The following is a 13,896-nucleotide window of genomic DNA, read 5'->3' on the forward strand; positions in this document are numbered from 1 at the left end:
TGACGGCTGGAAACTGGTCGTCAGGTCTTCTTCCCATCAGCTCGTGTGCAGTCGGGCGACCCTAACCCTCCTCCTCTCAATCTGAGCCTGAGCTCACCCTCGCCGTCTCCGTCGCCGTCGTAGAAGTGTTATTATTCCTTGTGGTATTCAGAGCGCGTAATAAAGAGTGAGGTTTGCATTTAACATAACTCGTGAGTGAATTTGTGTCCTCGTTCATGTTTCAAACCCTTCGATGCTCGCTCGAGACGCTCAATAATGGCTGGAAGATCTCAAGGAAATGAGATAGCCCGCATTACCACTACTAAATCCATCCCAGGTGATGAGGTATTCTCAGGACTTCCGGTTCATAACTTGATAGAGTTGTCCATAATAGCCTAGATATGGGGCCGCAGACTACTGAGGATACTACGGCGCAAGTCACACAGGTAAAACATTATATGGGAATCCAAAATTTATTTGATTCAGTTTGCAAATTCTCTAAACTTGACATGCTTCACTCGGCGAAGCTGTTTTCACTTCTCAGTCGAGAGTCTGTTAAAGTGTTTCTATCACTGGGTGACACTAACGTCAGGCAATGTCTATGTACGGGGCTGTTAACTTTTGTTCCAGCACGCAGTGGCTCGTTTCTGCATAAATCCATACCTCATCGACTTGAGAAGCTTGAAATCCAATATCAAACTCTAGCAAGCACGGAATTTCAACGAGGGGGTTCGGGAAAGATGGCAAGGTTATGAGGCCTTCTTCACCTTGTCATCAAGTTCACTACTGAACAAGAGCTCGTCGCGCAGCCAGCTAAGCAACGTGCAAGTTGTGCCCGGTCCAAGCAGCACACACGACAATGCGCACATAGCTGTGGCCCTAAATGCTCCGACCCGGTATGGCGAGAACCGTAACGCGGCACGGAGCTGTGCAGACACGGCGGCCAGCGAGAACGTATACCCAAACACCTGGTCCCACAGCATGAAGGAGCGGATCCCATCCCCGACCGTAGATGTCTGCGTGACAGATAGCGGCGGCGTGACAAGGAGGACGGGATCGAACTCGGCCCTGTATCGCTCCTTGAACATGGCTGGAAAGAGGACTGTGGAGACCGCTACGGCCACCACTGCAACGTGCAAGGCGAAGCCCGCCACGGCCGTGACGCCACTGACCAAGCGCACGGAGCGCAGGTGATCCTCCCGTCGATGACCCATTGCCTTTGACGGCGCGCGGCTTTGCGAAGAGGATGAAAGGGTGGCGACGAAGCTTCCCATCTTGACCAGGAGGTAGACCCAGATGGGGTACACGTTCCACGCGACAATGGCCCATTGCTGGAAGTCGTACGACACGACTGTGGGAGAGTGCAGGCCCATAGCGGCGCCCGTGACAGCATAGCCGAGGACCATGGCCACCAGGACGACGAGACCCATGTGCCTGGACACCAGGGACCCTTCGCGTAGGTGCGTCAGAGAGGATGTAGTGGACGCAGTCGGCGACGTGTTGGTAAACGACAGCACCCACAGGCCCCCAGTGCTCGCGATCCCCGTCATCTGGAACAGGAAGAGCCACATCATGGCCCTCAGGAGCGCGCCCTTAGGTCCCTTGCCACCTCCTGCGTCACCGCGCACGCCGTCCAAGCAGACGACCGTCATGATGGGAAACACTTGACCAAGGAAGTAGGCTCCCGTGAGCGAGGTGGCGGGGAGACGGCCGTACGCGGGCTCCCAGAAGAAGACGACCAGCATCCGTAGCAGCAGGTCGGCGCCCGGGACGCCCGTGAAGCTGGACCGCAGCACCGCACCGCCCGACGTTCCCGGCAGCGCGTAGCTCGACGACGACGATGTCGTCGACGATGACAGCCACCCGTCGAGGCCCAGCGCCTTTACCATGTGTCGCAGGGTGCCGTCAGCCAGGCAGCGGCCCCACGTCTGCGCCGCGCCCAGCAAGCCCAGGGTGTGAAAGACAGCGGCTCCCGGGCGTGCTGGCCGGTTTTGGTCCATGTCGCCGTGTTGTTTTGTTTGGATTCCTGTGTATCCCCGGGTTACCCCTTCTGTCGTGCCGAAAAGTGGTTGTCAATTGTTGTTGTTGACTGGACTGTGGTTATACGATTCAAAGGTAAGTCACGTGTAAAGGATGGGCTGATTGATTGAAGGCAGTCGTCTCGGGTGAGCAATTTCCTGGCTACGCGAGTTGATCCACCAGAGCAGCCTTGGAGCAGCCTTGGAGCACAGATAAAGGCTTAGACCCGTAAGCATCGCCTAGCTGCGGGTGGGGAACAGTCGGCCGAGCAGTTCGTTTTCGGTCGATCCGGCCCGACTCTCACGTCAGAAAAGTGAGATGCGAGATGTGAGACATGGACAACTGATTATAAATCTGCCCGGAACAACAGATCCACCCGAGGCATGGGGTGAGATTCCCAAGACAAGGCTGTGGGTGGAGATCATGTGGGTGTTTGCGCGTTTGTGCGCCCGCGCGTGTGTGGCAATGCCGCAGGTCCTTGTCGCATAGTGGTACAGAATATTACATGTAATTCCATTCACGCAGAGTGGAATTAGACATCCCTACCTCATAAGTACATCATTGTACCTCTAGGTACCGTATGTAAGGTCTTATAGCGTCATTAGAGGCCTGGTTTAGCACGTTGAATATTGGCAAATAGATTCCGTACAGTGACCCACATGTTAGGCTGATAGATGGGGACCGGTGGTATTATAGTGTAACCTATGGACCTGACTTTTATCATGACTTACATACTAACAAACCTAGAGAATGGACTGAGAAAAGGTAATCCAGGTTTCTCTAGAGAAGGGAGAGGATGAATCGTAGATATAACTCAGGTATTACTGAGTTGCAAGTATTGTGTATCGACCCCATTGAGGCATATTGTGCTGACATGTAACCGGCCTCATATATTGAGAGCTTATAAATCGTTCGCAAACCCTATTGACTGTGAAACAGGAAATATGGAAACCGCCGTGCCCCGAAAATATCCACGTAACCAAGTATGTGATTGTTCAGACAGCCAATGGACAGGTAAATATTCCTGCTAAAGTGACATTGGCGGTAGCTGAGTCTCTCCCGCTTCAACTGTCTGAGGGTCATATTTCAGACAAACATCGCTCTGTGTGTAAGGTCGGCCTTGGATTCTTTCATGCGACAACTTGATAGTCCTCTCAAATCCTGCCTTGATTTCTATGAACGAGACGTGGTATTTACACTATCACTATTTTCATTGTGTTATGACTTACCAAGACTGTAGACATGGATTATAGTGTAATAGTTTGTCTATGATTTCTTTAGCAAGGCAAAAATGTTTAATACATTTACTGCCTGATAATCTGCTCACACGAATCGCATTCGTAGTCTAATTGAATCTAACCTATATCTCGAAGCCCTGTATATCTACGAATCTCTAATATGCTTCTCTAGTGTATAAAGCACCTCTAGTATCTCGTATCTTGCGCACAGGCTCGAAGGCCGACTGTTCTCGGCTGCCTCATTTATCAAACGGAGCAATTTGCGGGCTTCCTTCTATCCCCGGCCTGCTCCAGTTCGCGGCCTAGGGCTTGTACTGGTTGGTCAGCGCCTGGCCGGCGCTGTAGCCGACCTCGAAGAAGTTGTCAACCTCAGCCTCGCGCCGTAAGAGGTCTTCCTCCAGGCCCCGCAGGGAGGGACCCAGGCTCTCGTGCGGCTCCAGCGCCGCCGCCATGGCCCGCCACGCCGTCCAGTGCCTCGTGCGCGCCATTTCGTGGACCTCGCGCGCCCGTGCCTCGAGCGTCTGCAGCATCCGGGTCAGGTTGGCCGGCGGCTGCGGCTCCTTGCGCATCCACGCCAGGTACTCAGCCACGGCGAGTGAGACGCCCGCGACCTCGGCCTGCGTGGTGAAGATGGCGGTGGAGAAGGCCGAAAGCTCTGCTAGGCATGCCGTCGCAGCGATGCCGCTGCTGTTTTTGTTGTCCGCCTCGGTCGTGCCCTGGCTCAGCGAGGCGGCGGTCACCCCCCTGAGCTCCCGCAGGCTTGGCATCCATAGTCCGTGGTGATCCTCCTGTGTCCGCCCGCCCGCGCTGCCCAGAGTCTCAAGGGCCTGAACTGATGAAATATCTGTCCCGCTTCGCGTCCGGCCCGCACGAGAGCTGTTGAAGAAGTCATTTGACAGGTCTGCAGAGAAGTCGCCCCCCTGCGGCTGAAAGGGTAGGGATCCATGGTCAATGGGACTGCAGGCCGTCTGGGGGGTCCTGAAGAAGTCTTCCCCTTGTGTGTGGACCGCCATGGCCCCGTTTCCAATCGAGCTACGTGCCGAGTAGGAATTGCTGAAGAAGTCGCTCGGGAGGTCAGCAGAGAAATCACTCCCGTGGTGTTGTCGAAAGAGTCCATTCGGAATGCTCTCGACTTTTGGAGGCACAGCCGAGTCGGCGGAAGATCCAAGAGAAGATGTTTGAACCGGTGGAGTTAATATCGAAAGCGGCTGCGTTTCCCATTGCCGCAGAAGGCTCTCTGCTTTTTCTTTCGCGTTATTCAGTGTGTGTGCGTACAAGAAGCAATGATATGTCCAGTTTCAAGCGACAAAGCCTCGAGGTTGAAACTTAATTCTGTCTTTGCTGTGGCCGAAGAGCCCACTAGCCATTGGCGAGAAACTAGAAAAACGTACCTAGCCGCTTTTGCATAAGCTCAACGGTGTCCGCCAGCTCGACCTTGGACGGGCGATATGTCGGCATATAGACACAGCGCTCACCTGTCCGGCGGCACTGGTCACAAGCTTCCGACTCTCCGCTGCATTTGACCTTGCGCTCCCGACATAAGCGGCACGCCACATGCCTCTGACCACTCATCGCATCTATTAACAGATGGCCTCTTATGTGTATACAAGTGATTCGAGAAGGGATCCCAGGCGGCCGCAATATTAGAATACTAGTAGTCAGGAGCACTGGCGTTGTTTGCCTTTCGATGTGTTCATGTGCGAGTTTCTGCTTGTAAGTGTATTGTCATTCACTCCAAATAGTAGCCAAGTGGGTATAACTACGGCCAAACTTACTTGTACGTCTGTCTAGTCAATAAGAGGTTATAAGGTTATCAAGCTTCCGATAAGAGGAGGCTACCTAGACGTACAACAATGCACAAGAATCTACCGAAACTTCCGGTGAGGTCGTTCCGTTCCAGACAAGTCAGAAATTGTCGACTCTCCTGCAGATTAGTGGATAACGCCCAGCTCGCAGAGGGCGAAGAGGATGAATACCGCGCACGAATCCAGGCATCAGTTCCGAAGGGATTACGGCTTGTGCACAGGAGAGAACCCAGCGACAGAGTTCGTAAAGAGTCCATCCAGGGACGCGGGGGTGACGAGGCAGTTGAGGTGATACATGCTGCTGAGTGGATCAAATCCTAGAGGATCGCGGTGCAGAGTGGAGCAGCGAGGCACCCAATAAATGCGTACCGGCGGCTGGTTTTGCATCGGACCGGTCAGGGTGAATAACGTGAGAGTTTGGGGCCTTTTTGACTGTTGCCATGATGCGATGGAGTAGTGGCCTTCTTGTTGGTGATGTCTCAGAGTCCTTTAAAAGTGGTACCGAACCGCTCGCCTCGAGACGACCTGCATCAAGCCTTTATCTTGCATATGCATGAAAGTCTTAGCACTGTGACGTGAACGCGGCGTACATGAGCTTGTGTATCCCTTCCCCATTCGACAATGCAGTTACATTATCTAATTCTTTTCCCACTTCTGGCCCAGGCTACCGGCTCCTGGATCGGCGGCGACCAACTGTTCGGAAAGCGAGCGGCCAAGCTCATTGGGAACTCGTTTGGCCGCCCAGGGTATAATGAGACATATGACTACATCGTGAGTTTATTCTCCCAATCCCCACTGAATCAGGCGACGATCTTGGCCTGCCAGCCTGCTTGAAAGTGGACATTTCTGACCCTCGTAAACCAGATCGTGGGTGGAGGAAACGCTGGCAATGTCGTAGCTGCTCGTCTTGCGCAAGACCCTGCCAACTTCAGTGTCGCCGTGATTGAGGCTGGGGGCTTCTACGAGACGCTGGATGGCAACCGGACCCAGATCCCTGGCATGGTCTATGTGAACAATGTAGATTTCCCCCTCGAGTCGGCAACAACTGGTACTTCCATCGGCTTGAAAACTGTTCCACAAAGGGTGCGTTAATCACCGTGCATGAAGCGGAGAAAATTTGGTCTGCAACAAACCCGGGATCCACTCATTAATCGTTCTCGTTTGCAGGGTTACAACAACAGACAAATCCGGACAGTATCTGCACAGACTCTAGGAGGAAAGTACGTATCAGGATGCTCGAACGGTTGCGTCAACTAAGCTTCGCACAATCTGCTGACATCGTGACTTAGCACTGCCGCCAACAATATGGCGTACCACCGGTGCGTAGATCCACACGCTACTCCCATTTCGGCTTCTCAGTGTGCATTCATATGACTGACATGAGAGATTCCCCAGTGCTACTATCGGCACGTTTGACATCTGGGCGAAGGACGTTGCTGACGACTTCTGGTCATGGGAGAATGTGTACCCTGCATATCAGAAGAGCTGTAATTTCACGCCGCCCGACTACAGCAAGATCGACCCTTCCGTTGATATCACGTGGGACGATTCGGCATTCGCCAAAGATGGCGGTCCTCTCCACGTGTCGTATGGCAACTACTGGGGCCCAGACGGGGTGGGCCTCAACGCTGGCATGGAACAAGCCGGTCTGAAGCAGATCGATGGGCTCAACAGCGGCAGGCTGATTGGTTACTCGGCCTTGACAGCCAACTTAAACCCGTACACCGCAATCCGTGACACGTCTGAGACCTCCTTCCTCCGGATGGCCATGAGGGAAACAGACATCAAGGTTTACCCGAACGCACTAGCTAAGCGTGTCACGTTCGACGACTCGAAGCGCGCTACCGGTGTTGAAGTCCAGGCGAATATCGCTAACATAGATCTGAAGTGGCATCTCTCGGCTCGAAAAGAGGTGATACTATCAGCGGGCGCCGTAAGAGATTCCTGTGCAATGCCATTGAGGCAACTAGAGCGGCTGACGAATTGTACGAGTAGTGGCATTCCCCTCAGCTTCTCATGGTATCTGGCATCGGTCCTAAGGAGACTCTGGAGCTGCATGATATTCCGTTGATTGCTGATGTGCCTGGGGTGGGACAGAATGAGTGGGTACGTAATATATCGGTAGATCTCTTGTCCCCAATGCTCCCCACAAACTCACGGACCATCCTAGGACCAACCAGTCGTATCGACCATCTACAAAGTAAATGCGACCACTGGCACACAATTCCAAGCAGGTAATCTTGAAGTCGTCGCAAGGGAGACTGAAGATTATATCAACCACCAATCTGGACTCCTGTCTGGCTTTGGAGCAGGCCTGGCAACCGGTAAGTAGCGGTGACCCTAACATACGCAAGACTGTCACCAGCTGACGCGTCTCGGCGACACCCGAAAAGGATGGGAGAAGTTCCCAGCCTCGCTTCGCAGTCAATTCAGCAACACGACCATCGCCCACCTGTCGGAGTTCCCCGAAGACTGGCCCGAGGCCGAGTACCTAGTGCTCGAGTACGCCAACCAGGATGTAGTAGAGGCCTCGCTCGAGCGGACCATCGAGTCAGATGAGAACTTCATCACCTTCGCAGCCGTGCTCTTGTCCACGGCGTCACGGGGCAACATGACCATCTCCAGTGCCGACACTATGGACCAGCCCGTTATCGACCCGGCCTGGCTGACAGACAGCGGCGATGGCGACCTAGAGCAATCTTATGCCGCCTTCATGCGACTCCGCGAGATAATGGCCAACAGCAGCGTCGCCGAGGCTGAGGTTTTCCCTGGGCCTGACGTCCAAGCCCACGATGACGTCGTCGCCTGGCTGAGGGACAACATGGGCCACATCTACCACGCCGTGTCCACCTGTAAGTCATATCTTGTATTTTGCCACATGCTCTCACTACTTAATTCCCTCCTGAGTCCTGGGTATTCTACCAGAACGCGGGGGGGGGGGGGGATGAAGATGGTAGCACAGATGATGAAAAGCTTCACCAGACTGACCGTTTCTGATCAGGCAAAATGGGTGCTGCGAACGACTCATCTGCCGTATTGGACTCGAGGGCCCGGGTCCGTGGCGTCACTGGCCTCCGCGTTGTGGACGCCAGTTCCCTGCCCCTTTCTCCGCCTGGCCACCCGGTGGCATCCATCTGTACGTTGACCTCAGGGGCGCTATGCCTGATGCTTCATTGACGATCCATGTGATCCAATGGAATGTAGCTGACCTCTCTTCCTAGACATGCTCGCCGAGAAAATTGCTGAGTCGATTCTCAGCGGTAACTAGTTCGGTATCCGTGTTGGATCCAACTGAGACAATCCCAGGCCGATCAAACGGTCGGCCGCGGCAGCTCTTTTCTACTTGAGCTCTATCCCGTTCTCTTCTTTCTTTGTTTTTTATTTCATGAATAGAGTGTTGGGACTAGATAGTTTAAAACCTAGACGGTGGTGGGCAAGAAGATTGAGAGGAGCAATCCTGGTACTTGAAGGAACTTTGTTTTCTTCAATATCTCATATTCACAACCCCTTTCCTTTCTATAGTGGTACTTGGAAAGGTTTTTTGTATTCTTCATTTCACCAGTCGTAGCTTATACTAGCACCTCAAATATATATCTCCTTTCAAACCCCGCGAATTGTATCGCCGAAATATGCCTTAGCTCGAATTGACACAATCTGTTGCGTCTATCTTCGGACCCCCCCCCCCAACCGGTTCATTTGATTGCGTTGTAGTACCTCTATGACAGTACCAGACGTAATTGACGTGCACATTTTTCATACACGCTTCGGGGACGTGCTCTGTTCCCAAAGGAAGCCGCTCTCCCTTAAAAGCAGGGCTCCCGAGACGGCAGTCCCTGGTCCGAGGACCACAGCCGCTCCCAGCAAGCCAAGCAAAAGCAACGCTCTGCTGATCTCGGTCCTTCCAGACACAGAGTGGCTATTCAACAGGAGGATGTAAACCCAAGACAGACTGGAGAGGCTGATAATGATGTGGTCCCACTGGAGAAAGAGCCAGGGGCCTCCGACAAGGATAGCCGCCCCGTACTCATCGCCGCTGCGGCTCCCTGGAGACGTTGGCACGTACATCTGTTCCACCAAATCCATGGCCCCTCGTGGCCCAGGCTGTGACAAAACTCTCGACATGACATATAGGTGACCCAGAGCAGAGATAACGGCCGCCTGGAGGTACGCAGCGCATATCCACCAGCTGGCTGCCCCCCTCGTACGCGCGGCTGCGGCCGTACCGCCACCCGCGGTACCCGGCTGGGAAGAGGGTTCATCATGACCAAGCTTGTAATAAATCCAGGCCGCGGCGGCGCTGATTGCCGAGAAGACCAGCGGCGAGGGTTGGAAGGCGGCGAGTATAGCCTGGTGGGCCATTGGGTCCCGTGATTGCGGCCCCGTCCATGCGGGCGCCATCAGCACGGCCGTGGGCACGACGGCTCCCAGGAGGAACGCCGGTGTCAAGGCTCTGGTTTGGTTCAGATCCGCTGCCCCGACGGTTGGCGAAGCGGTGGTCGCCTTCCTGGCCCTTCGGAGATGTAGGCTGTAGTAGACTGGCAGCAGGATCGCGGCGCCGAAACACTGCCACAGCAGTGCGAAGATGACCGGCCTAGAAAAGCGGTAGGAAGACACGGGCGGGTTAGCAAGGTATTCAATCGAAGGAATAGCTGCGCCAAGTGTGGAAAAATGAGCAAGATTGACAGCGACTAGGAAGTGATCCCGTATCGGACGTCCATGCACACTCACCGGTCGATCCATTCCACCTTCCTACCAGTGCGCGGAGGATGGCGCAGCGCCTCAGCATAAAGCCAGACGTAGGCAGCCTGGAGTGTCGAATACGCGTCCAAGAGGAAGAGCTGGTACGGCGAATGATCCCCGCTCGTCCCACTATAGAAGAAAGCGACCAGAACGGCGAGCGGATAGTCCAGCACAGCTATGCCGGTGTAGTCAGTCCTCAGGTGGACGCCGTCTGCCAGCTGACCCGTGACGAAGACAGCCCTTAGGAGGGCGTTGACTGTTCCATTAAAGACGCTCGTGCCCCACAGTAAAACGAAACCAAGGATCGCTGCTGTCTCGAAATAGAGGCTGACCTGTCTCGTCGTACAAGGCATGGTTCGGGTTGTTGTGTGTCACGAGGGCACTAAAATCAACGACTACCTGCTGGAGAGCTATCCGAATGGATTCGAACCCCTGAGTACATGCCATTCATGGGGCACTGGAGGTTTAATTGTAAATTAAAACCGACCTCGCACTCCTAGAAGACGCAAAACCCGGCGGTCAGCAGGGCGACGAATGCCGTTTGAGCTCGGCCCGGACGCCCCGGGGCTCGGACATTGCTGCCCGAGAATCGTCAGCTGTTGGGTTCGAACAGATGAAAGGACTGGACTGCAGTCCGAGATGAGATGATTCACTCATATTCTAATGTTTCAAAATTGAATGAGGTTTGAAGGGCGCTGCCGATTCTATGTGAATGTGTAACATACGTATCCCCACGAATAACCGTGTAGCATGCCATCTTGGCCTATCTCCAATTGATACTCTAGTGTATCACGCAAATCGAATTTCGGGAAGTTTCGAGGAGTTCACTCGAATTAGAAAGTTTTGTCGATACCTAGGTACATTTTTACTCTAAATTACTTTAGGTCTTTTCTAAGTGTGTAAAAGTGACTGAGTGATCTCTATCTGGCCTCCAGGTGCTGCACCCACCTCATCATGCTAGGTTGGCTTGTGTTTCAGTAGTCAAATGACTGCCCGACCAGCTGTTCACTCAACTTCCACAGCCTCTCCGCCTCGATGGGGCTGGTGCCCCAAGGCCTCACCGTCTGCGTCCACGGGTCCGCCACGTGGCAGTCGTCCAAGTATGCACCGTTGTTTTCTGCACCGTGTTAAGAAAGCTCGTCTCTTGCACATTTGAAATGGGAGAGTCAAATGCGGGATTGCAGGTCAATCCTGGGGAAAACAACGTACCTGATATGCTGGTGTCAAATGACGCGAACACGTGTGTCGCGGCGCCCTGCTGCTCCGTCTTCCAGCTATAGTCTTTCCAGCCATCAGAATTGCCGAGTACTTTGTCGGATGCGCCTAGCTCAGTGCAAGAGACAACCATGGTCAGCGGATTTGCTCAGAAGTGACTTGCCAGACAAGATTGCGCGGGTGAATCGGCAGGGTTAAAGGTACTCACGAACGACTTCTAGCCAGCCGTCCTCCGAGACTAGATGGGTTGTCAGGTTGGTCATGATTGTGCCGGGGTGCAGGCTAAAGGCCAGCAGCTTGGGCCCCAGCTTTTGAGCCAGGGAAATAGCCATCAGCATGTTGGCAGTCTTAGACTGCCCATAGGCAAACCATTTATTGTAGGTCTCTCCGTTCTGCAAAGGAGATGTTATTCATTAGTGAGTTGGCAGAAGATGGACGCATGCACGACTTCAGTCAGGGGGTTGGTATTCTAGCAACGCACATGAAAGTTGTAGTCGCCCCAGCGGATGGGATTCAGGCGGTGACCATCGCTGCTAATATTGATGACTCTGGGTTTCTCAGCTGCAAGCAGCTTGCCCATTATGAGATTGGTGAACAGGAACGGGCCCAGGTGGTTCGTTGCAAAAGTCGACTCATGCCCATCCGGGGTGAGGGTGAAGTCGACCCCCATGATTCCGGCATTGTTGACGAGAACGTCGATTTTGGGAACATCGTCCCAGCCGTTGACTACAGCAGCAGACTCGCGGACGGCGGCGAAAGAGCCAAGGTCCAGCTGGAGGGGGCGTGTCTGGACGCTGGGGTGAGTAGAGGCCAGCGCATCGGCCGTCTTTTGCACCTTGCTGAGGTTGCGGCTAGCCAGAATCAAAAGCCCAGGTTTTGCGCTAGCGATGCTGTCGAGGAAGACCGCACCCAGACTGCCGGGGGACACACCGGTCGTCAAAATTACCTTGCCCTTGATTTGGTCGCCAAGGCGGCTGACCAGTTCCTCCGCCGTCGTTTCGGCTCCGTAAGTGTAAGACATCACGCGGGAAGGATCAATTAGCTCAAAACCGGATGTGACAGTTTGGTCAATAGAGACTACGCCTTCCGTCAAGTGTTATCATGGCATGAACATGACCACATTTAAGCACATATTCCAACGCTGGGTCAAGAGTTATCCCAACATTCCGATTTGTAAGCCAATGTTACACGGTTGATGCAACATGACGAAAAAGGTCTCAATATGACTAAACCTCAAAGAAAGAATTACAGAGCAGCGGGCCGAGGCAATCGTTGCCAAGTGAAGCAAATAATGGGTCCTATCGTATCTGCCAATGCTGACAGGCGTCCTATTGGGAAGATGGAGGTATGTTGGCAGTCCGTTATGCAGGATGGCGTTGGGTGCAACATAACAATGCCAGCCGGATTTTGAAAAAATGGGACCATGATCAAACCTCAATATCTTGGGTTGAACGACCGTTCGACGCAGAAATACGCTTGCCTGGGATATCACCAGGGACCAAATACAGGCAAAATCTCTTTGACGTCGGCGAATATGGCTTTCAGCCGAGAGCAAGTACCTGACAACTGCATTTACCGTTTCGTATGAGATGCTTGAACGACGAGCTGGAGAGTGGATCTAAGATATCTATGGATCGATTCTTATTGTATCGTACAAGACAATGAGCGGGATTGGCACTGTGAAGCCGCTTCCATGGGTGATATCCATCAGAATGAATCCAAGAGTTTGTTCGCAATGACCGCGGGTGATGCAAGTACGCCCTTTCTTGAGTTTGATCCATTTATGCTGGGGTATCCGGTAGCAGAGATCGGATAAAAGCCGGTATTCATCCAAAATCAGATATGTCACCCGAGATTCCTCACATACAAAGGAAAGACTCGGAACGCCTGGTAATCCATACCACCAGTTGACAAGAAGCAGGGAATGCAATTGCAGGAACGTATCGTTTTACGGCGATTAGCTCAGCCTGTTGGGGCTGTTCCCGACTTTTTGGACAGTTCTATCGTTTTTCCAGATGGCGTGCTAGCAACATGCATTGAACAACGAAGTATATATACTATCTGAGGGCTGGATCTAGTACATACGACCATAGGTATCAGAAAACTCGGGATCCCGTCCGCTCTCCCATAGATAAGCTGGTAACCGCTGGATTAGTAGTTGGGTCGGTGACGACCAGCGAATACCCGGTGTTGTATGTTTTTTTTCTTGTCCCCACCGATCGTTATCGATTATAGCCTCCTGTGCCTTCCTAGCCACTGTAAGGCCGCCAGGTTCGTACGAGTGACAAGATTGCCACAGGTTGTGCTTCGCTTTAGAACCTGGCAGCATGTAGGCACTGCGTATGAGTTTGAAGAAGCTTTTTCGAAATCTACTCACTATCGCAAGGTCCATCCAGCACTGGGCCCATAGATCTAAGCACTCAGTTGCCAAACGCCCAGCTGGATGGTCTGTAGATTACGTTGAACGCAACGACACCATCTAGCTAGCTACCTGCAAACGTCTATCTGCGAGAATATGACAGCAGGGATCCTATTCCTAAGGACCTTGTCGAGACTTATGACATTGTCCATGTTCGATATCTCTGTTTAGTCCCGAGTAACCAAGAAATCTCGAATGTCTTGAAGAACGTTACAAAGTTATTAATAAGTATAGCAACTTCATTCACATATTCTCAACATTTCGAGCGTGCATTGCAAGGCCAACACATCCTCCCCTTACCAATGTTCACCTCTTTCCACTTCCTTACCCTGTTAGCCATGGAGGCACCCGTCCGCTCTCCCATAGATAAGCCAATAATTTCTGGATTAGTAGTTGTCGCCGTATTGGGGGGGGGGGGGGGGGGGGGGGGGGGGGGGGGGGGGGGGGGGGGGGGGGGGGGGGGGGGGGGGGGGGGGGGGGG

General features: G+C 53.2%; 5 protein-coding genes across 5 annotated transcripts; 1 reads left to right on the forward strand and 4 right to left on the reverse strand.

Annotated features, from left to right (window-relative positions):
- Positions 1-728: 728 nt before the first annotated feature.
- Positions 729-1,979, reverse strand: J7T55_011000 (uncharacterized protein; the record flags this gene model as incomplete). Its single annotated transcript, XM_053136026.1, has 1 exon — positions 729-1,979. One exon carries the CDS (start codon positions 1,977-1,979, stop codon positions 729-731), a length of 1,251 nt encoding a protein of 416 aa, XP_052986407.1.
- Positions 1,980-3,538: 1,559 nt separating this feature from the next.
- Positions 3,539-4,694, reverse strand: J7T55_011001 (uncharacterized protein; the record flags this gene model as incomplete). Its single annotated transcript, XM_053136027.1, has 2 exons — positions 3,539-4,473; positions 4,628-4,694. 2 exons carry the CDS (start codon positions 4,692-4,694, stop codon positions 3,539-3,541), a joined length of 1,002 nt encoding a protein of 333 aa, XP_052986408.1.
- Positions 4,695-5,662: 968 nt separating this feature from the next.
- Positions 5,663-8,309, forward strand: J7T55_011002 (uncharacterized protein; the record flags this gene model as incomplete). The annotated part of the gene is made up of 10 exons (XM_053136028.1): positions 5,663-5,812; positions 5,906-6,124; positions 6,209-6,261; positions 6,331-6,360; positions 6,437-6,974; positions 7,037-7,147; positions 7,212-7,365; positions 7,435-7,893; positions 8,043-8,177; positions 8,263-8,309. 10 exons carry the CDS (start codon positions 5,663-5,665, stop codon positions 8,307-8,309), a joined length of 1,896 nt encoding a protein of 631 aa, XP_052986409.1.
- A 485-nt stretch (positions 8,310-8,794) lies between these two features.
- On the reverse strand, positions 8,795-10,134 carry J7T55_011003 (uncharacterized protein; the record flags this gene model as incomplete). Its single annotated transcript, XM_053136030.1, has 2 exons — positions 8,795-9,632; positions 9,770-10,134. 2 exons carry the CDS (start codon positions 10,132-10,134, stop codon positions 8,795-8,797), a joined length of 1,203 nt encoding a protein of 400 aa, XP_052986410.1.
- A 621-nt stretch (positions 10,135-10,755) lies between these two features.
- On the reverse strand, positions 10,756-12,017 carry J7T55_011004 (uncharacterized protein; the record flags this gene model as incomplete). The annotated part of the gene is made up of 4 exons (XM_053136031.1): positions 10,756-10,898; positions 10,991-11,104; positions 11,205-11,388; positions 11,478-12,017. The coding sequence occupies 4 exons, from the start codon at positions 12,015-12,017 to the stop codon at positions 10,756-10,758; spliced, it is 981 nt and encodes a 326-aa protein (XP_052986411.1).
- Positions 12,018-13,896: the final 1,879 nt, after the last annotated feature.

This window comes from Diaporthe amygdali (assembly GCF_026229845.1).
Source record: "Diaporthe amygdali strain CAA958 chromosome Unknown NODE_62_length_164125_cov_65_766172, whole genome shotgun sequence".
Lineage (NCBI taxonomy): Eukaryota > Fungi > Ascomycota > Sordariomycetes > Diaporthales > Diaporthaceae > Diaporthe > Diaporthe amygdali.